The sequence below is a fragment of the Lagopus muta genome, chromosome 24 (assembly GCF_023343835.1).
Source record: "Lagopus muta isolate bLagMut1 chromosome 24, bLagMut1 primary, whole genome shotgun sequence".
NCBI classification, from domain to species: Eukaryota; Metazoa; Chordata; class Aves; order Galliformes; family Phasianidae; genus Lagopus; species Lagopus muta.
In genome coordinates, this window is record NC_064456.1 from 4,408,992 (window position 1) to 4,428,455 (window position 19,464).

Sequence of the window (19,464 nt, forward strand, 5' to 3'; positions counted from 1 at the left end):
GGGCTCTTTGCAGCAAGGTTCCTGTTGAGCAAGAAGGCAGTTCAGCTCAGTGTGACCTTGGATGTACCTTAAAGCAAACTCCCTAAACTGAAAAATGCAAAGGAGGTGGAATCTGCTGGAGCACAGCTTTTCCTCTAGCGCAGACCTGAAGCGTTCAGTGGCTAAAAATGTGGGCAGGGAATGCCAGGAATCCTTGCTTCCATTCCCAGCTCTGCTCTGCTCTCCCCGCTCCATGGCACAGCATCATCTAGCGGCTCCTTAGCTGCTTTAGGAGGATGCTAAGTGGGCCTTGACTGCAGGTGAGCTGGCTGCTGCTGTGTTCCCATCCTGTAACACCTGCATCTGTCCTCGGTTCCGTCGCTGCTGGGGTGAGACTGGGTGCAGTTGTGGCTCTGATGGTGGGAGGTGAATGGAAAGGTGGTGGCTGTGCTGCCCTGAGGTCTGTACGTAATTAAAAGGTGTAGCTGGGTGTGAAAGGACACTTACCTGGATTGAAGATGTCTTTTGGGGGTTTTATAAAACCTCTTCTTGGTGCCAGTGGGTCGGGGCTGGTTTTGATTTTGTTTTTCTTGGGGGGGAGGAAAATGGGGCATGTTGACATTGCATTTGAGCAATGAGCTCAGAAAGGAATCTCAGGAGGTTCGGGAGTGTTTGCTGAGCATCTTGTGTGTCCTGTTTTGTATTCTTTGAGTTGGGAGGTTTGGAAGCATCGCCTTGCAGTTCCACTTTGCCTTCTGAGCTCTGCGCCCAGCACTGGCAGCATCCCTGAGCAGGGAGCAGAGCCCACAGCGCGGCAGTGGGAGCAATACAGGGAATGCCACTGTGCCACCTAGATGCCATTGCCTCTGTAACCTCAAGGCTGCCTGCTCTCACCCAGCTCCTGGCCTCTCTGTTCCCAGAGGATGAGGTTTAAACACTGCAGACACTTCTGACTCATTCAGGGCTCTGGGTCTGGGCTGGGGCTGCACAACTGCAGTGGCAGAGCGCAGTCAGCATCGCTCCAGGTGCTCCTGCTCCGTGCAGATCAGTGCTTTCAGCTGGGGGTGCCAGTGAGCGGCTGTTGGCTTCAGGTGGGAATGTGGAACTGATGCAGGGAGCAAAGCAAGGAGAGCTGAAAGCAGCCTGACGTCTCCAGTGAATCATCAGCACCGCGTTCTCCATGAATCCCAGATGGATTTGGACATTTAATTCCCATCACCCACTGGATTTTTCTCGCTGCAGAGTTTTGTTCCTCACCCCTGTGCTTTGTGTTTCTAAGTTTATGACACATTAAGCAAAAATGGTTTGCAAACACACTTTCTGACTGCAAGGGCATTTTGGCAATCTCGCGTTTCTCTTTCTTACTGACTCGGATTCGTTCTTCTTACAACTAAAATTCTGGTTGGGTTTTCCTCGAGGGTCAGCTCTTAGTTGGAGCCTACCAATGACACAGATGTTCTCCTTCCATCCTGCTCAGAGCTGGCTAGCAAGTTTAGCATCAACCTATGCGATTTTGATCTTTCCATTTCCAGGGAGAGCACAGATCTTCGTGCACCCCATGCAACCCAGTGCTGCTTTTGGGGTGAGCTGTGTGCTGGGTGTTGGCTCTACCCAGCTGCACCACGCATGGCAGCTCAGTGCAGGGCTGCCTGCACCCCTGTGTGTGCTGGAGAAGAAAGGTAAAATCACAAAAAGCAAAACAAAGCTGGATGAGAGCTGGACGAGCATCAGGCTGTAACTCAGTGCCAACCAATAAACGCACCATACTGCACACAGCTCTGCTTGCTGCCTGGTCTCTTGTTTTCGTGTGCATCTGTGGGGATGGGGGGGAGGGAGCATGGGGAAGAGCCCTCCCTGCTGCCCCTTGCTGTGTCTGGGATTTGGGGGAGCAAATGCTGAACTGGGTGAAAATCACAGAATCACAGAATTGTAGGGGTTGGAAGGGACCTCCAGAGCTCATCGAGTCCAACCCCCCTGCCAAAGCAGTTCCCTACAGCAGGTCGCACAGGTCGGCATCCAGGCAGGTCTTGAACATCTCCAGAGAAGGAGACTCCACCACCTCCCTGGGCAGCCTGTTCCAGGCTGTGAGAGCCCTTCAGGTTCCATGCAGAGGGAACTGTGCTGTAGGACTGGGGTGAGCTGTAAGGCCTGGTCTCACACGGACATTTTCAGCCTTGATTTGTGGAGCAGGAATGTTAGCAGTGCTCATAAGCTGCTCGCAGCTGCGCTGCAAAGCCCGCAGGTGGAAATGACCTTCTGCTTCTGCTGCAGGGGTGCAGAGCACCAGCAGTGCCCTGTATCCATCCTCACTGATGTTAATCGCCGACTCTGTCTGCCCAGCACTCTGCCAGGTGTAGCATCACGCTGCTGGTCCATCCGCAGCCCCAGCTGATGTACAGCACAACGATGGAGCTCCTTTGGGAAGCCAAAGGTGACTCTGGGTGATGTTAATTTTCTGATCTCGAACTCATCGCTCACTGCAGACAGGAGTTGCAGAGATGCTGTGAGCACAGTATGGGAGGGGTGAGGGTGGCTGCAGCAGGGAGGAGGGGCTGCTGTGCATTCTGCTGCACCTTTGGGAGCAGAGCAGCCTGTTGGCCCTGCTGCTGCTCTCTGCTGCAGGTCTGCTCACTCTGCTGGTTCCCCTGGTCGCAAAGGATCTGTTTCCCCAAAGTTGGTGGTGATGCCCTCATTGCCGATGTTTCTGGGGGGGCGTTAAGGGTGATTTCCTTGGGGCTGAGCAGCCCCTGTGCTCTCCCAGCCCTCCTGCTTGCTCACTGTCTCCAAGGAACTTTCCTAGAAACTGCAGATCTTATTTTTAGGTGTCAGGCTGGGGGGTGTGGGGGGGAAGCAATGAGCAGGAGGCTCCCATGGCTGCTGATGGGGGAGCGGGGCTGAGGCTGGTTTGGGAAAGACATGGGATGTGTGATTTGGGATGTAAGGGGGCAGAGGATGTATGGGGTATGGTGAGTCCCATGGGGTGAGCTGTACAGCAGCGTTTTATGGGTGATGGTTTCCCTTCTCCTGAGCATCCTGTCCAGGTCCATTCCCTCTGTCCCCATTGGAGGGGACCTCTGGGGGCCAAGGGGAGGCAGCAGAGACGGTGGGACCAGTGAGGGCAACACGGCCACCAGCATTGCAAAGGACACTGGATGACTGGGAATGGGGACAATGGGACACTGGGGGAGCCTCGCGGCGTGGGGACAAACCAGCCCTGCCCCTTCCCACTAAAACAAAGGGTTTTGGCATCCCAGAGCAGGGAGTGTCCCTAGGGAGGGCTGGAACCAACCCCCGCCCCAAGCTCCATGCTGTCCCCGTCCCTTCTTGGCCTATTTTTTTTTCCTTCCTTTCCCCCTTCTTCCTTTTTTGAATTCTCTTCTATTTCACCCATCTCTCTCATTGCCCCCCCCCCCCCGGTCTCTGCTGCCCCCTAGCGGCCGTGAAGCTGCACTGCATCGAGTTCAGAGCCACGCCCCCTCCACGAAAAAGCCACGCCTACATGTAAGCCCCGCCCCCAACACAAAAAAGCCCCGCCCCGCTGTCACGCGCTGCGCGGGTTCCGGGTGCGGGCGGTGCGCGCAGGTGGGGCGGGGCGGGAGCGCGCGGGGGGGCGCGGGAGGGGGGGGGTGGGGAGGGAGGCGCGGGGCGAGCAACGCATGGGAAGCGCTGGGGGTGCGGAGCACGGAGGGGCGCAGAGCTCGGAGGGCCGCATGGGGCGGGGGGGGGGGCGGCACCGCGTGCGGGATCTGCAGCGCCGTGTCGTAGCGGGGAGGGCTGTGATGCGGGGTGGCGGTGCGTGGCCGGATTTCTTTGGGGGGGAGCGGCACAGCAGCCCCTGGGTGCTCACCCCCCCCCCCCCCCTCCCCCATCCCCGGCCCGCTCTTACCGTAGGGAGGGCGGACGGGGTGACGGCAACCCACCCGTGTCTCTTCCTGGTACGTCCTCGTGGCTGAGCGCTGCGTAGCCCCCCCCGCCCCCGGCGCACCCCACGCCGTCATTACCGGGGCCGCCTCGTTCCCTCGTGCCACCCGTCCCCATGTCGGGAGCAGCCGCCACCGCACCGCCGCAGCCATGAGCAACGCGACGGCTCCCAGCGCTCCCGGCGCTGCGGGCGATTCGTTGGTGGGCTCCGTGCTCGGCCCCTTCGTGCTGCTCACCCTGCTGGGCGCCGTCCTGGCTGCGGTGAGTGCGGGCAGACCCCAACCCCAGCCCCAGCTCCGTTCCCGTCCTCGTCTTCCTTCCCAACCTCGTCCCTTTCCCCATCCCCAGTCTCATCCTCAACCTCATTCCTGGCTCCATCCCCAAGTTTAAGTCTGTCCCCTTCCCCAACTTCATCTCCATCCTCAATTCCAACCCTGTCCCCACCCCCATCTGTAACCCCAACCCTGTCCCAGTTCTCAACCCTCTCCTACTCTTCAGCCCCAATCCTGTTCCCATCCCCAGGCCCAGCCCTGTCCCAATTCTCAACCCTAACCTGTCCTCAATCTCATCTCCAATCTCAGCACCATCCCTGTCTTCATCCTCGATCCCAACTCTTCCCATCCTCAGTGCCATCCCCAGCCCCATCATCCCCACCCTTAACGCTCTCCCATCCTCAGCCAATCCTGTTCCCATCCCTAATCTCATCTCCAATCTCACCACTGTCTCTGTCCCCATCCCCAACACTCTCCCATCCCCAGCCCCAACTCTGCCCCCATCCTCAACTCCATCCCCAATTCCAACCCATTCCCCAACCCCCTCCCATCCCCATCCCCACATCCCTCTCACACCCATCCTGCTCTCCATACAGGTGATGTACGTCCAGAAGAAGCGAAGGTGAGTGACTGGGGGACCCCCATGCCATAAACCCCCGGTTCTGCACCCCATCCCTGCTCAGCCCCATCCCCACCCCAGGTCGGAGCGCCTGCGGCACCGCCTGCTGCCCATGTACAGCTATGACCCTGCTGAGGAGCTGCAGGAGTCGGAGCACGAGCTGCTGGTGGAGGCGGAGGAGCACCAGGTGAGTTTTAGGGCTGTGAGCTTTGTTTTGGGGTGGGAGGCTGCGTTTTGGGGCCATGACCTGCATTTTGGGGTTGGGGGCTGTATTCTGGGGCCACCGGCTGCACTGTGGTGGCTCAAGGCTCTCCATCCCTCCCTGCAGATGGGTCCCACCTGGGGCTCCCGTGGGGGTTGGAGGGCTTGAGGCTGCCCTGGAGCAGGACTGGAACCCACAGCTCCCCCCAGCAGTGGCAGCACAGCACCGGGAGCAGCGCCAGCATCCCCATGAGCACGGATGGTAACAGGGCACCTGCCACCTTCCTGCACATTTTTCTGCTGCTTTTTCTTGAAACCACCCTAAAAAAATGCACTGAGGATGGGGTGGGGAAATGCACTGGGGCTGTGAGACAGGTGCAGCCCCACAGAGCACCCATGGGCTCCTATTGGCCCTATATGGTGTTTGCGGGGTCAGGACACCCCAAGTTCCTTTGGGGGGGGGGCAAATAAACGTTTCTCTGTAACAACAATGGCGGTGGTGATGGGCAGACCCCACACGGGGCTCAACCCCAGACCCCATAGGAGGCTCAATCCCAGAGCAGAGCATCAACTGTTTTATTCCATAAAACGTTTTATTCAAGTAACTGCAAATAGGAAACCAGACGGTCGTTAACAGTGGAACAAAAAAATAAACAGTAATAAATCCCCCCTTATTTCCCCACACTGGCAGCACCCTGAACCCGACGCCGAACCCCCCCTGGCCCCACTGCAGCCGTGGGGGTGGCACAGGGGGACCCCCAGTGTCCCCATGCCCCCACCCAGGAGCAGCAGTGACTGAACCTTGAAAGTTAACAGTAGAAAAAAAAAACAATGAACAAACGGCTGAACTGGGGAGAATCCCCCCCTGCTGCAACCCCCAGCAATGCAACCCCCCCAAAAAAAGAGAAAGATGATGATGACCCCAAGCAAAGGATGCCCGGCTGCCCCACACCGGCACAGCAGTGCTCCGTGAGCCAAGAGTGGAACTTAAATATCCAGAGGTAGTTGTGAATGAGAGGACAACCAAAAAAGGATTAAAAAAAAAAAAAAAAAAAAGAAAAACCAACCAAAACGAAACACAATAATATATATATATATAAAAATAATAAAATAAAAATTAACCAGAACCGATGGGGAAAGGGGTCACCCCGAACCGGGCACTGCAGGGATGCAGCGAGGGGGAGTGGGGCTGCCCCACTGTGCTGGGGGGAGCGGGGTGGGGGTCCCCCCCATAGGGCTGTGGGGCTGAGCCCTGCGTTCCAGTGCTGCTGTTGTTGGGGGGTGAGGAAGGAGCGGGGCAGGAGGAGGAGGAGGAGGAGGAGGAGGAGGAAGCCGGGTGCTGCCGGGGAGGGGCTGTGCCCCGTCCATCTCCCTCAGTCCTGGGGGGTGATGATGAGGTAGCGGCGGTTCAGGAGGGGTCACTGCTCCTCCTCAGATGACTCCTGGGAAATGTTCACCTCCTCCTCGTCCTGCTGCTGCAAAGCAAAGGAGAAACGTGGCGGGGGAGGAGAAACCGAGTGGGGAAACTGAGGCACAAGTCACCATGCAGGGTTCTGCCCCTCCATGCGGCTCTGCTCCTGCTTCGACCCCGCGGTGTGCAGCACAGCACGGCCCTGTGTGCGCGGCCCAGTGCCCACAGCTGCGCCCCATGGGGGGGTCGGAGGGGGGCACATGGCGCTGACTCAGCACTGAGTGTGAGCCATGACTCAGCGCTTCCCACGCTTCCTCCCGCTCCATTCATAAAAACGTTCTGCCAGCGCTGCATCCCCATCGCAATGGGGTCACTGCCACCATCTGGGGGGCGGGGGGGGGAGACACACAGTGACAAAAAGCCCCACGGCTGGGAGGGCAGGGGAAAAGGGCAAGGGACACTCACCGGTTTTTTGGGTCGGCCTCGAGGTTTCATCCCTGGTGCGACTGAGGATTTCTGAGCATTCCAGGGGGGGGGGGAAAACAAAAACTGAGGTCAGGATGGTGCACCCTCACCACCCCCCCTTCCCCCACCACCTCTGGACCTCCCTCCCATCCCTCTGCTGCCAAATCCCATCACCCCAATGGCCACGGCCCCGGCCTGTGACTCACACAGCAGTGCAGGATGTGAGCTGCATGTTTTGAAGGCAGGTTGCAGGGTGCGTGCATGCAGACACCCCGCAGCCCAGCCCTTCCTCCCCACCCCCTCTTCGGGATGCAGCTGCCATGGCTGGGGGGGAAGGGAGGGGGGGGGAGGTTGTAGGAATGGGGGATCAGCCCAGAAATGCCACTAATTGAGCTCTAATTGCACCCAGCCACCTACCCTGCCTTTGGAGCTGGCCTTGTTCTTGCTGCCCTTCGGCCGGCCGCGGGGTCTCTTGGGGGTGGGCGCTTCGCTGGGATCCTGGGAGGGAGGGAGGGGGTAAAAAGAGTTGAGGGGGGGCACTGCAGACGGGGTCGATGCCCCCGGGATGCAGCAGCACTGGGAGCACTGCAATGGGCTCAGCGCTGCTTTGGGGCAGAGCACTGCTGTCCTTCAGTGACCCCCCCCTCCCCTCAGTATTAATCTCCCAGCTTAACTCCAGCTCCTTTCTCAATCCTCTGCTCAACCTCCCCCCCTCCCCCCCCATTTGCCAATTTCATCCCATTGGGAAACCCCAAACCTGGCCAGCAAAGAGCTGGGAATTGGCAAACATTGCCTTCATGGGGGGAGGGGGGAGGGGAGGGGCTGTGCGCAAAGCGTTGTGGGAGGGCTGTGACAACCACAAAGCCCCCCCTCCACCCCCCACCCGCCAGCATCTGATCCCTCTGAGCAGCTTGTGCTAATAGGGCTTTAATTAGCCGGGCTGCAGAGGCAGCTCTAGGGGAGGAGCTGCGGGAGAACCCAGAGCCTTACATGGGGCTGGAGGGGGGGGCTCTGGGGTGCAGGGATTTGGGGTGCGGGGCAGTTTGGGGGTGCTGCATCACCACGCTCCAGGTTGGGGCTGCACCCTGAGCACCCCCCTTCCCCCCCAACTCCATCCCCGTGTGCCAACGTGCCCCCCCTCCCCAGCAGCAACGTGACCCCCCCATTCTCCCCCCCCCCCCTTTCCCCATACCTCCGGTTTCTTCCTTGGCCGCCCCCGTCCCCTCTTCTCTGCCGCATCTTTCTCCCCTTTGGAGGCCAGCGGCGGGCTGGGCTTGGCGCCGGCGTCGCTCATCCTTCCCTGCGGCTGCGGTGAGGAGGAGCGGGGAGAAAAAAAAGGGGAGGAAGGTCGGTCAGCTCTCAGCCCCACGGCGGGAGGGAGAGGAGGAGAGAGGGAAGGAGGGAGGGGGGAGGGCGGTGGGGGCCGCGGAAGTGACTCAACAGGGCCGAGGGGGACGAGCGGAGCATCCCTGGGGTCAGCGTGGCCGTGGTGGGGAGGGGAAGGGGAACCCCTGCTGTGGGGTGGGAGGGAGGTGATGGAGAGGCGTGGGGGGGGGGTGGAAGGGAGGTGATGGTGAGGGATGGGGGGAAGGGGTGGGGGGGAGGTGATGGTGAGGGATGAGGTGCTGCATTTTGGAGCTGCGCTGTGCCCCGTAGCGTTACACGCAGCTCCAAGCCCTGCTGAGGGCTCTGCAGATCCCTGCACGTGCTGGCAGGATGGGAATTGGGAGAAGCCCCCCCTTACCCCCCTCCAATGTTGCTTTGTAACCCTCCAGCCCACAGGTGCAGCTGCACGGTGCCACCGTCCCCAGCACAGCATCCGATGCCCCTTCATCCCACCCGGCACCTCCCCACTGCACACAGAACCCATAGGGCACTGGGGGGGTGGGGGCACAGCAGCCCCTCGGCCCCCATCAGCCCTCATGCAGGGGATGAAGCTACGAAGCTGTGGGGATGGAGCATGGAGGGCTCCTGGTGTTGCTGTCCTGGGGGTCCCACAGCCTTTTGGGGAGCCCAACCCACAGCTGAGCATCAGTTCCTCTTCCACCCGCGTGGGCTGAGCAGCTCCAGATTTCATCTGGAGTCCTTCAGATCCCACACACAGCACCAGAGACGGCAAACTGGAAAAGCAGGAGGAGCTGCACAGCTCTGGGGGGGGCAGTGGGGGTCCTGGGCTGCATCCTGCTTCAGTGCAGGAAGGGAAGGGCCGTGCATCTTTGCTGCCCCCAGCTGGGATGGGTGCTGCATCCCATAACCCAGCCCTGCTCCTGGGATTGGGGGCACCAGGAATCATCCCAGGCTGTCACATTGCTGCGTGCCTTTCCTCGCTCATGGGGAAACCCCACAGAGAAGCGAGTTTCTCCACCTCCTCCATCCCAATAACATTCCTGGGGGTGGAGGAAAAACCTGTAGGGAAAACCTGCTCATCCGGAGCCACAGCACAGCACAGCACAGCCAGCTCCCAGCCCCACGACCACATGGAGACAGGCACAGCCCTGGAAACATTCCCAATGGAGGAGCTGAAGCTTCCTGGCAGGAGTGACACCAAAGTTCTCCTACAGCAGCATCCCCACCTCCTGGGGTCCCAAATGCACCCCCAGCACAGCACAGGGAGCTGTTACCTGGAGCACAGGGGGGTCCTTCTCCCACACACTCCCTTCCATAAAGGCTAGGCACACTTGAGCTAAAAGCACGTGGTTTCCATGGGCCAGCACTGCTGCTTCTGTCCCAGGGAGGGGGGATGCTGGGCCCTACGGGGGGACACCACGGGGCACAACACACGGTGCTCTCACATGGAGCGTTCTCAAACCCACGCATTAGCTCTGGAAGTGACTCACGAGTGCAAAACATTCCCCCCCCCCCCCCCCCTTCCCCCCACGCCTCGGTTTGCTGGAGGCAGAAACCACGCGGTCACATCAACGCCCTGAAAACACAACTCAGCAGCATCCCAGGGCCCCGCATTCGGAGAAAACAAACCATCACCCCCATGCTTTAGGTTAAGGAAAGGGAAACATCGGCGGGTGAGCAGCGTTTCTCTCCTGGTTTAAGACAGGATCAGAGCAAACGTCTCCTGCTGGCTGTGCTGTACCCCCCACCCCATGCAGCTGGGGGGGTTTGCAGCCACGCACAGCCCTGCAGCAAAGTGCCAACAGCCCCCCATCCCACCCCCAGCCATGCACTGCCTGCTCCACAGCATCGCCCCATTGCTGCAAGGATCCCAAAGCTCTGCTCTGCTCTTTGCAGATGGGGATACGGAGGTGCAGCGTGGGGCTGGGGTTGTGTGACGGGGCTGCAGGGCCGGGGCTGCACGTGGGCGATGCTCTCCAGCACCCACAGAACGGCAGTGGGTGTCTGCAGCTCAGCCCCCCCACGGCGTGCATCGCAGCCAGAGGGGAGGGAGCAGCAGGGTTGCCATGGAAGGGAGGAAGCAGCTGAGAAAGAAACCTTTCTGCAGAAGGAGGGGGGCGTGGGGGGGGGGGGTGGGGGGATGCAGCGGCGCTGGGGGGCGGCGGGGATGCATCCTGCGGATCGATGGGGCTGAGGGAGGCATGGAGAACCCCCCCCCATCCCTATAGGAGCGCTCTGCCCTCCTCTCCAGCCCCATCGCTGTGCTGCAATCTGGCGGCAATGCCTGCAAGGCCTTCCTCACGCCCCCCCCTCCCCCCAGCTTGCGCCCCCCCCACGCGAGCAGCCCCATTCATCCATCCATCCCCGCTCAACCAAACCCGGGGGGGGGGGGGAGGGGGCGGTGCCGTACATCCATCCCATCATCGCACGCCCAGGAAACGGAGCCCGACGGCAGCGGGGGGGGGGGGGCGAACCGAACCGCACCAGCCGGGTGGGGGGGGGGAGAATAGTGGAGAAGTTGCAGAGCGCGTTCGGCGGGGAAGGGAGGCTCATGAGGACCCCCCCCCTCCTTACACACACACCCCGGGGTTGCTTTGAAGCCCCCCCACCCACCCCCAGCCATTAAGGGCAGCCCACCCCCATTCCTTCCTGGGCATGCATCATAAAAGGAAGTGATAAAAGAAAGGAAGGAGGGAGGGAGGGAAGGAGGGAGGGGGGTGGGGGGGGAAGAGAAAGAAAGCAGGCAGGAAGGGCAGCATCGGGGCTTTGTGCAGCGGGGGATAATAAAGCCCCATTTCTCAGCAGCACCCCGCGGGGAAGGGCTGGGGGTTGGGGGGGGGGCAGAAGCCGAACCGAGGCCCTACATCTTTGCACCGAGCTGCACAGCTGTACCCCATACACACACATACGGACACACGGACACACACCCGAGCCCCGTGGGGGGGGGGGGGGGGGGGGGGGGGGCAGCCGCACCGATCCGGCGCTGCACGCAGCGCCACGCGGACCCCCCCCACCGCGCCCCGTGCGATGCGAAGCCTTACAAACGGATCGCCCCCTTCCCCCAACCCACCCCCAGCCCCCCATCAGCCCCCTTCCAGTCGCATCGCCCTGCGGCTCCCGGTAAGAACAGCAGCAGCAATACGCACCACCCACCGCCTCACGGTGCTCACATCCACCGTTTGGTCTCCGTACACGTTCAGCAGCCGTCGATGAATGTCGACGGGTTCAATTTTTTCCGCATGCAGGAATTCAATCACACACCACTGCTTCATACGCACTTCGATGTCGGACGCCATTTTGTCGGAGTGCCCCTCTGCTGCCATCTGTCGCGCGGTGACAACGCGGAACGGGGCATTGGCGGGAAGGTTCAACCTCCACCGCCATCCCATCAACATCCGCCTCTGACGTCGGGTTTGGGGGAAGGAGGGGGGAGAGGGGGGGAGGGAAGGTTGGTTGGGGTTGGTTTTGGGTTTTCTTTTTTTTTGGGGGGGGTGGGGGGGGGTCGGCGCGTGAAAAATAGGAGGCATTACTTTCGGAGCAACCCCCCCCCTCCAGCGCGCCCCACGTGTAGCGCAGGATGGCGTAAAGGGGGGGCAGGCAGCCCACGACCCCCACGTCCATCCCCATTGCCCCCACCCCCTCCTTACATCCATCCCCCCCCCCCCCCCCCCCCCCCCACGAGCAGCACTCACCGTCAGCGCGATCCCGGAGATGGGCGCTCGGACTGTTATGATTATTAATTATGATTATTAATTATTATGATTAGAGTCAATTTTCCTCGTTGGGAGCCCCCCCCCACCTCCCCCACATACACACACGCGTGGGCAAACTGGGAAGGGGAAGGCAGAGAGGTTTTGAAGTTTTGGAGGTCCGCTCTTATTGAGATAATAAAGGGGGGGGGGGGAACCAAAGTGCTCCAAGGGGAAGGAAAAGGGGTCAGAAGCATTAAGGAAATAAAGTAAGAAAGGGGAGAAATGGGGGGAGGGAAAAGAAAATGGGGGGAGGGAAAAAAAAAAATGGGGGGGGGGGGGGGGGGGGGAAGAGGAAGGAAGGTGCGCTCTCAGCCTTACTGGAGGGGGTCCAGCTGTTAAAAATAGCCCAAACGCGCTGGAAATTAAATAAGGGCACCGGGGTGAACGGAGAGCCGGGGGGAGGAGCTGTGGGGCGGGGAGCGATAGGGCCGGGGCTGTGGGGCCGGAGCTGCGTGTGGGGCGGAGCTGCTGGAGGACCCCCCCAATAGGGTCGGTGTGAGGTGGATGGAGGAACCCCGCGGCTCCTTGGAGGGGGGGGGGGGGTTGTCCCCATTTGGGGCTGCTCTGATCCCTTTGGGGATTTGGGAACGTGAAGAAGTGGGAAATGAGGTTTTTCTCTCCATCCCATCTCAGAGCATGGGAAAGATCCCCCACCCCCCCATAAAAACCCCAACACCCCCAATGAGCCCAACCAAGAAGGGGAAGGGCCTTTGTTTGCCCTCCGGGCTTTGTTCCCCACTGCCCAGCCCCACGTGGAGCCGCCTAGAGTGAGTTTTCATCCATTTAAACCTCTTTTTCCCCTCCCACCCTCCCAGGGCAGCTTTTATCCCCCAGCATCGCACAGTGATGTTCTGCAGCCCCGTTCCAGGGACACATTCCTGAAGTTACACTTTGGTGCCGACAGCCGATGTGGAACTTCCCAAATTGGCACAGTGGTGCAGATGGGTGTCCATGTGGGGAGGGGGAGGGGGGATTCAATGCCCCCTTATCCCACGTCGCCCCCATCCCGGTGCTGAGCTGTGTTTGGGATTTGGGTGCCCGATTCCCACTCGTTTCCCTGGGAAAGGGGAAACCGGATCTTCCAGGGTTGCTCAGGAAAACAAATCCCAGCCCACGCCGTTGGGTAACTGGAAAGCGACAGAACCAGTTCACCCAGGGTGTGTTCATCACCCTGCCAGCCCTCTCAATTAATCCTCCTGGTCCCGGGTCTTGCCAGACTTGTGACCCCGTTGCACAGAGATGTGTGGGTCCAAGGGCAGCTGGTGCTGCGAAGAACCCACTGCCATCGCCCCCGAGCTGATGTGCCAGCATTTATGGCCGCCTGCAGGCAGTAATCAGCTCTTGGGAGGGGAAGGGCTGAGCGTTGGGGTGAAGGCACGACCGTGCTGGGGGATGTGCAGCAGTGTTGGCTGTGTGTGCCATGCCTGGGCTGCCACCACGTCCCTGTGTGCCATCAGTGGATGGCACCCATGGGGACACATCCCCACCAGGCACCCATAGGGATGCATCCCCACCTGGCGCTGCCGTTTGGCCACAGCAGCCTCAGGTCTGGCTGGGTGCCGCTCTGGATCCCAGTGGGTGTCTGTCCTGCTGTCCCCATCCCCTGGGATGCCGAGGACACATTCTGATTGAGGAGGGCAGCAGGGGGGCTGCTTTGGCTCCGTGACACCCGCAGGACCCCATGGTCCCATCCTGGGTGTGTTTGGCACCCTGATAGCTGCTCTGCATCCCTGGGTGCTCCCGGGGGGGGGGGGGTTCACTCCTTTGGGCCCCTGCCAGGGGCTGTGGGCCATGCTGGGGCCGCTCCACAGCTCGGTGCAGCCTCACAGAGCACAATGGCCTTTTGTCCAGGAACATCCCGCCATCCCAGCTTCCCAGTAACATGAAACCTCCTCGGGGCTGCAGAGCACAAAGCCCCGGGCCGCTGTCCCAGTCCCTTCCCGTCTTCCCCCCCACTCCCCCCCCCCCGTGCTTTGGCACACGTGCACTGAGCGTGCCAGGGCTCAGCTGCGTGGCAAACAGCGTCCATGTGAGCCACAATCCCACCTCACACAGCCCCTGCCATGAAGGGGAGGCACCAACCAGCAGCCCTGTGCCGCCCTATGCCCACGGGGGCATCCTCACAAGGATACTTCCAATGCCTGACCCTGCAGTTCCAGGCCTCCTGCAGACCAGGAGCTCCTCAGCACCGCTCCCCAGCAGCACCGGGTGCAGAAAATACCTCTGTCCCCCCCTATTCTACACACACACACACACACAGAGCCCCCTGCAGCCCCAGGGCTGGGGACCAACAGTGATTTGTAAAAAAGGTTGAGAGGAAATGCTGTAAATCGTTAACTGGGAGCACAGAGGAGGAGAACGTGAAGGGTTGTTATTGGAGGACTCACTGCCTGGCCCTGCCTGCCTGCCTTATCTTTTTTTTTAATTGAGGTGTTTGATTGCACATCCAAAGCTAACAGGGACACAGGAGCCTGGGGTTGGGGGCAACATGGGAGGTGCTGCATGGGGTGGGGGCAGATGGGGTCCCTTGATGTGCCCCCCAGGACACCCATCTTTGTGGGCACTGCCAGAGGGTTGGGGATGGGAGACCCAGCATAGGGCAGGAGTGTGTGTGGAGCAGCCCATGGTCACAGGATGGCCTGGGTTGGAAGGGACCTCAAGGATCACAAAGCTCCAACCCCCTGCCACACGCAGGGCACCAACCTCCCCATTTCATAGCAGCCAAGGCTGCCCAGGGCCCCATCCAACCTGGCCTTGAACACCTCCAGGGATGGACGGGGCATCACAGCCTCTCTGGGCAGCTGTTCCAGCCCCTCACCACTCTCATAGCAAAGAACTTCCCCCTGACATCCAACTGAAATCTTCCCTCTTTCAACTTCAAACCATTTCCCCTTGTCCTGCTGTTATCTCCCCTTTCCAAGAGTTGATTCCCCTCCTGTTTGTAGGCTCCCTTTAGGTACTGCAGGCTGCAATGAGGTCACCCCGCAGCCTTCTTTTCTCCAGGCTGAACAAGCCCAGCTCCCTCAGCCTGTCTCTGTAGGGGAGGTGCTGCAGCCCCCTGATCATCTCTGTGGCTCCTCTGTCCCTCTCCAACAGCTCCCTGTCTTTCTTGTACTGGGGGCTCCAGACCTGGACACAGCACTGCAGGTGGGGCCTCACAAGAGCAGAGCAGAGGGGGACGATCACCTCCCTGTCCCTGCTGGCCACCCCTCTGCTGATGGAGCCCAGGATCCCATTTGCTTTCCAAGCTGTAATCACACACTGCTGGCTCATGTTCAGTTTTTCATCCATCAGGACCCCCAGGTCCTTCTCTGCAGGGCTGCTCTCAAGGAGCTCCTTCCAGTCTGTATAAATGCCTGGGATTCCTCTGGTCACTTCTGTGTCCCCAGGAGGGGCCATCTGCAGCGCTGTCCCCCCCACATGAATGGGTTGCTGTGACAAAGGGACACTCTGTGCATCCCACTCCTTGTCGGGGCTCCAAGCAAACACCCTCCCCGGCCAAACAGTTCCATGCTTTTCCTTTTACTTTCAGCTCCGGTTAAAAAAAGAACCGGGGGGATTTTCTTCCCTTTCTGCTGTGACTCAGGTGCTGCTCACATCTGAGTCATGGGGGGAGCACAGAGGTGGGGGTGCAGGAGGAGAAGGAGGTGGTGGGGCTGGGGGTGATGGGGCTGGGGGCAGAGCCAAGCTGGCAGGGCGGGGGATCGGTGGTCAGAGCTGTTCCACTCTCCGATGCTGCACCTCGTGTCCCGGCCGGATTTAATTAACGGGTTTGGAGGGAGGTGGGTGATGGTGCGTTCGGGACCGGAGCCGACGGTTCCCTGCTGCCATCTAACGGGGACAGCCGTGCCGGCAGCCGCTCTGGGGGCTGCGGGAGGGGCTTCCCCGGGATCCCGTTAAGCCGGGGGGGCGAGGGAAGCTGTAGGGAAGGGTGCTTGCTGCTCTGAGTATTGGGACGCCCGAGGGCCGTATCCTTTCCCCAGCTTTGTGCTGTGGGCTGATGGCACCGTGGGGCCGTGGGAGCAGTGGGTCAGCCCAACTGGGAGCTGTGCAGGTGCTGCCTTTAAAAGCAGGGTGGGCAGGAGGTGGCTGTGCCCTATAGCGCTCTGCAGCCGTCCCTTCCTCACAGCCCATCCGTGGGGGGAGTCCCAGTGTTCCTGGGTTGAGGGGGAAGCGGGGTGATACTGGATGTGGTGGGACCCCCTGCTGTGGGGCTCCTCTCGGCTTTGTGCTCTGTGCTGTTGTTCATCCCCCAGGCAGAGGGAGACAGCTGTGGTGCAATGCATGGGGCCGAGCCATACAGGCTGTTTGATCACCATCTACACCCCCAGAGGAGTATGGGGGCAGCCTCTGACCCCAGCGGGTGACACCCAGGCACGCGGTGGGACCCAGGCCCGTGGTGTGGCTCAGCCGTGCCGTGGGGATGTGACACTGTGCCCAGTCAGGGGATGAGGGACGGCTGTCAGTGGTATCGCCGCCCGTTCCCAGCTCCGGTTACGTGGGGTTGGGATGTGGCGCCTGGCGGTGCTGGAGCTGGAGAGGGGGGGGGGTTCAGCTTTCAAAGAGCACAGAAATGTGAGCAGGGGAGGTGGGGGATGTGAGGGGAAGGAGTGCGCGGTGAGAGATCTGAGAGGCTGGAAGCTGCGGTGGGGCTGAGCATCACAGCCTTCTGTGCCCCCGACCCCAGCGGGGGAAGAGGCCCTGAGGGATTTGGGGAGGGGGGGTCCCATGCTGTGCAGCCACCTCTATTGCTTTGTTGCGGGGTGGGAAATGCGCTCTCCTCCCCCCATCCATCACCCGAACGCTCGGCGGGGGTGTGCAGGGCTGGCAGCTGCCTTCCCCTACCAGCTCAAGGTGAGGAGGGGATTGATTAATTGCTCTCTTAGCAACTGCTAATCAGCGTGGGGGGGGGTGGGGGGGGGGGGGGGGGGGCGGAGCTGAGCGAGGTGCGAGAGTTCCCCCCATTCGGGGCACAGCATCACGACGATGCGAGCTGGGGGCGAGTGGGGAGGAGCCCAAAACATCGCAGCCCTGAGTGGCCTTTAAAGGAAAGCACAAACGCAGCCGGGCACCTGGACGGCCCAGATTTGGGTAGAATGCGTGGTGATTGGAAGCGGGGGATTTCCCGGAGGATGCGGGGAGAGTTCAGGGTGGACCGGACTCTCCTCTCAGCTCAGCTCAGCTCTGCCCAGACCCGCAAAACGCCTTCAGCGCGTTTCTCCGTGCTGCCTGGCTGCAGTGAGGGCGGCTGCCGCATGAAGGCACTGGAGGCTTTTGATGAAGGATGTCCTGGGATGAGGGAATGTGGGGATGCTGGGATGTGAGATGTGGGGATGCAAGGTGCAGGATGTGAGAGCTGGGATGCAGGATGAAGGGATATGGGATGCAGAATGTGAGATACCCCTATCTCACGTGGGGTGTATTGGGGTGATGCGCTGATACAGGGAGTGCAGGAGGTGGGGTGTGTGTGTGTGGGGGGGCCTGGAAGGGACCCCTGGGTGGGTGGGAGCACTCGTGGGGGTGGTGTGGTCTGGGAGCAATGCGCTGCCCTGGGCTGGGTGCTGACAGCAGATCCCTCACCATGGGAGCTGGCAGCAGTCCCACAGCAGCCACCTGAATCCACCTCACTCCTGGCTGTGCAGATTGCTGTGCAGATTCCTTTCTCAGCACTCAGCACCATGCTGAGCCCCCCCTCCTCCCAGACCCCTTGAGCGCAGCATCAACCCACCCTGTCCTTGGGCTGGGGGCTTTTGGGGACCCTGCAATGACCAATGCATGGAAGAACCCCTCGCTGGGATGCTGTGAGCTGTGCTGTCCTGGCCCAGCTGGCTAAGGAAGTTGAGGGCTGGCTGATGAAGGCGTATTTTTATTATTATTAATTGGTTTACAGAGTGAGATAGCGTGAAATCTGGGCCGTGCTTTATTACAGCTCCAATCACGCTGGACAAGATGGGAATAATTAACAGCATGGTGCTGCTGCTGGAGCATGTGCTGAATGCACCCCGTGCCACCAAGGTGGGGGCTCTGCTCTGCTCTGGGCCCCTGATGGAGTGGTGCAACCCCCCCCAAGTGCTGCTGATTAATTGCCCCAACCTCACTGGGACACTTTGGGGTGGGAGATGCTGCCCCAAAGACAGCACCACTTCTTTTCTTTTTATTAATTAATAACAATGCGATCGTTTCTTTAAAGATTAATCAAAAGCACGTTTCAGTATTCATGCTGCCCAGCAGATGAGTTATTTGGTCGCAGCCATGCGACGCCTGGCAGGGATTGGTGTTGGGTTTGTGCCATCGAGGCAGTGCTCACCCATCCCAGTGTGCCACCAGAGCCCCAGAGCTGCGCTGCCCCCTCTGGGTCCCACCAGGGCAGCATGGTGATGTTGGAATTGGGGCTCTGAGGTGCTTTGGCAGCGTTCTACCAGCCAGAGAATGAGGATTTCTGCTTTGCAGTAGGGTTTGGGTATGATGCTGCTTCTTGCTGCAGTTTTCCTGCATGGGGGGGGGACACACCGACACCCCCAGTGCAGCTCCTCATTGCTGCAGTTGGTTGATGAGCAACATAATTACTCCTGCAAAAGCAAATCCCTGCCGGCCTTGGCTTCTTGGTTGGGCTCCAAGGAAGGCAGCTTTTCCTTGCAAAGTACGAGGCCATGAATATTTGATGCCCGAGGAGGGTATTTCTTTCAGGAGGATGTTGCATGAATTATGGAGGGCCTGGGAGGGGTGCAGGGCTGTTGTTTTTGCGGGGCCATTTTGGGGCTACCCTGACACCTCTGAGGTCCCACAGAACCAGACCCCATTTCTCCCCCTGCCCATGTTGTGCTGCTGGATGGGAAGATTGAGGGAATCAGCTTTGCTCCGTTTGTGTTAATTAACACATAAAGATTTTCCTCCCACTGCCCTGCTGATGCAGAGGCACTGTGTGCTGTCTGGCCATCACTGTTAATTTTACCACCAAATGTGCTCTCTCCTTTCTTTTTCTCCTTTGGTTTTCTTTTCTTTAAAGAGAGTTTGCAGCCCACTAGCACTACAGGTGGCAAAAACCCTCCCACATCCAAAGGGAGCCTCTCTTTGGGGGCTGCACAGTCTCATGCTGGTGGCACAACAAACCCTGTTTCTCTAGAAGAGCTGCTCCCTCCCTTTCTTCCCAATGGGTTTCTAAGGAGGATGGGAGCAACCAGGGTGAGAACTGGGTCTGCTTTCCCCCCTTGTTCTTGGCACTTGGTCTTGTTCAGCCAGCATTAGGGAGAGAGATGCGTCAGTTTGCTTTGTCTGAGCATCTGCCCGTGTGCCCATGGATGTGTGGGATGCTTTGGCTGGAGCACCTCGACCTGCCTCAAGCTGCTAAAACAACTCTGTGCCTTCTGTGATGCGGAGAGCTCACTTTGCATGACTTTGCTCTTCCTTTCATGGGACCCCCAGTGACTCAGGCAGCATCTCTCCATAAACCATCATTCCATCAGGGCTGGAGTTGATTCCCCGTATGCACAGAGTGGC

At 60.0% G+C, this 19,464-nt stretch overlaps 2 protein-coding genes and 1 long non-coding RNA gene across 5 annotated transcripts in view; 1 reads left to right on the forward strand and 2 right to left on the reverse strand.

Moving 5' to 3' along the window:
* Positions 1 to 3,950, reverse strand: part of LOC125684051 (uncharacterized) — an 8,393-nt gene extending 4,443 nt beyond the window's left edge. The window contains exon 1 of the long non-coding RNA XR_007373208.1: positions 3,866 to 3,950. This is a non-coding gene — a long non-coding RNA (uncharacterized LOC125684051). The remainder of the gene's footprint in view (positions 1 to 3,865) is intronic.
* A 91-nt stretch (positions 3,951 to 4,041) lies between these two features.
* SMIM29 (small integral membrane protein 29) lies at positions 4,042 to 6,054 on the forward strand. Its single transcript, XM_048925733.1, has 4 exons — positions 4,042 to 4,161; positions 4,769 to 4,794; positions 4,873 to 4,978; positions 5,120 to 6,054. Exons 1-4 carry the CDS (start codon positions 4,051 to 4,053, stop codon positions 5,159 to 5,161), a joined length of 285 nt encoding a protein of 94 aa, XP_048781690.1. The 5' UTR covers positions 4,042 to 4,050; the 3' UTR covers positions 5,162 to 6,054.
* On the reverse strand, positions 5,185 to 12,373 carry HMGA1 (high mobility group AT-hook 1). 3 transcript variants are annotated; one of them, XM_048925727.1, is made up of 7 exons: positions 12,286 to 12,301; positions 11,908 to 11,939; positions 11,362 to 11,538; positions 8,061 to 8,174; positions 7,286 to 7,366; positions 6,869 to 6,919; positions 5,185 to 6,467 (listed from the first exon to the last, which is right to left on the reverse strand). In XM_048925727.1, the coding sequence occupies exons 3-7, from the start codon at positions 11,536 to 11,538 to the stop codon at positions 6,411 to 6,413; spliced, it is 480 nt and encodes a 159-aa protein (XP_048781684.1). In that variant the 5' UTR covers positions 11,908 to 11,939; positions 12,286 to 12,301; the 3' UTR covers positions 5,185 to 6,410. The 3 variants fall into 3 exon arrangements, with proteins under 3 accessions (XP_048781684.1, XP_048781685.1, XP_048781683.1); XM_048925728.1 differs by lacking the exon at positions 11,362 to 11,538 and having other exon boundaries at positions 6,181 to 6,467; positions 12,286 to 12,373; XM_048925726.1 differs by lacking the exons at positions 11,908 to 11,939; positions 12,286 to 12,301 and having other exon boundaries at positions 6,181 to 6,464; positions 11,362 to 11,603.
* Positions 12,374 to 19,464: the final 7,091 nt, after the last annotated feature.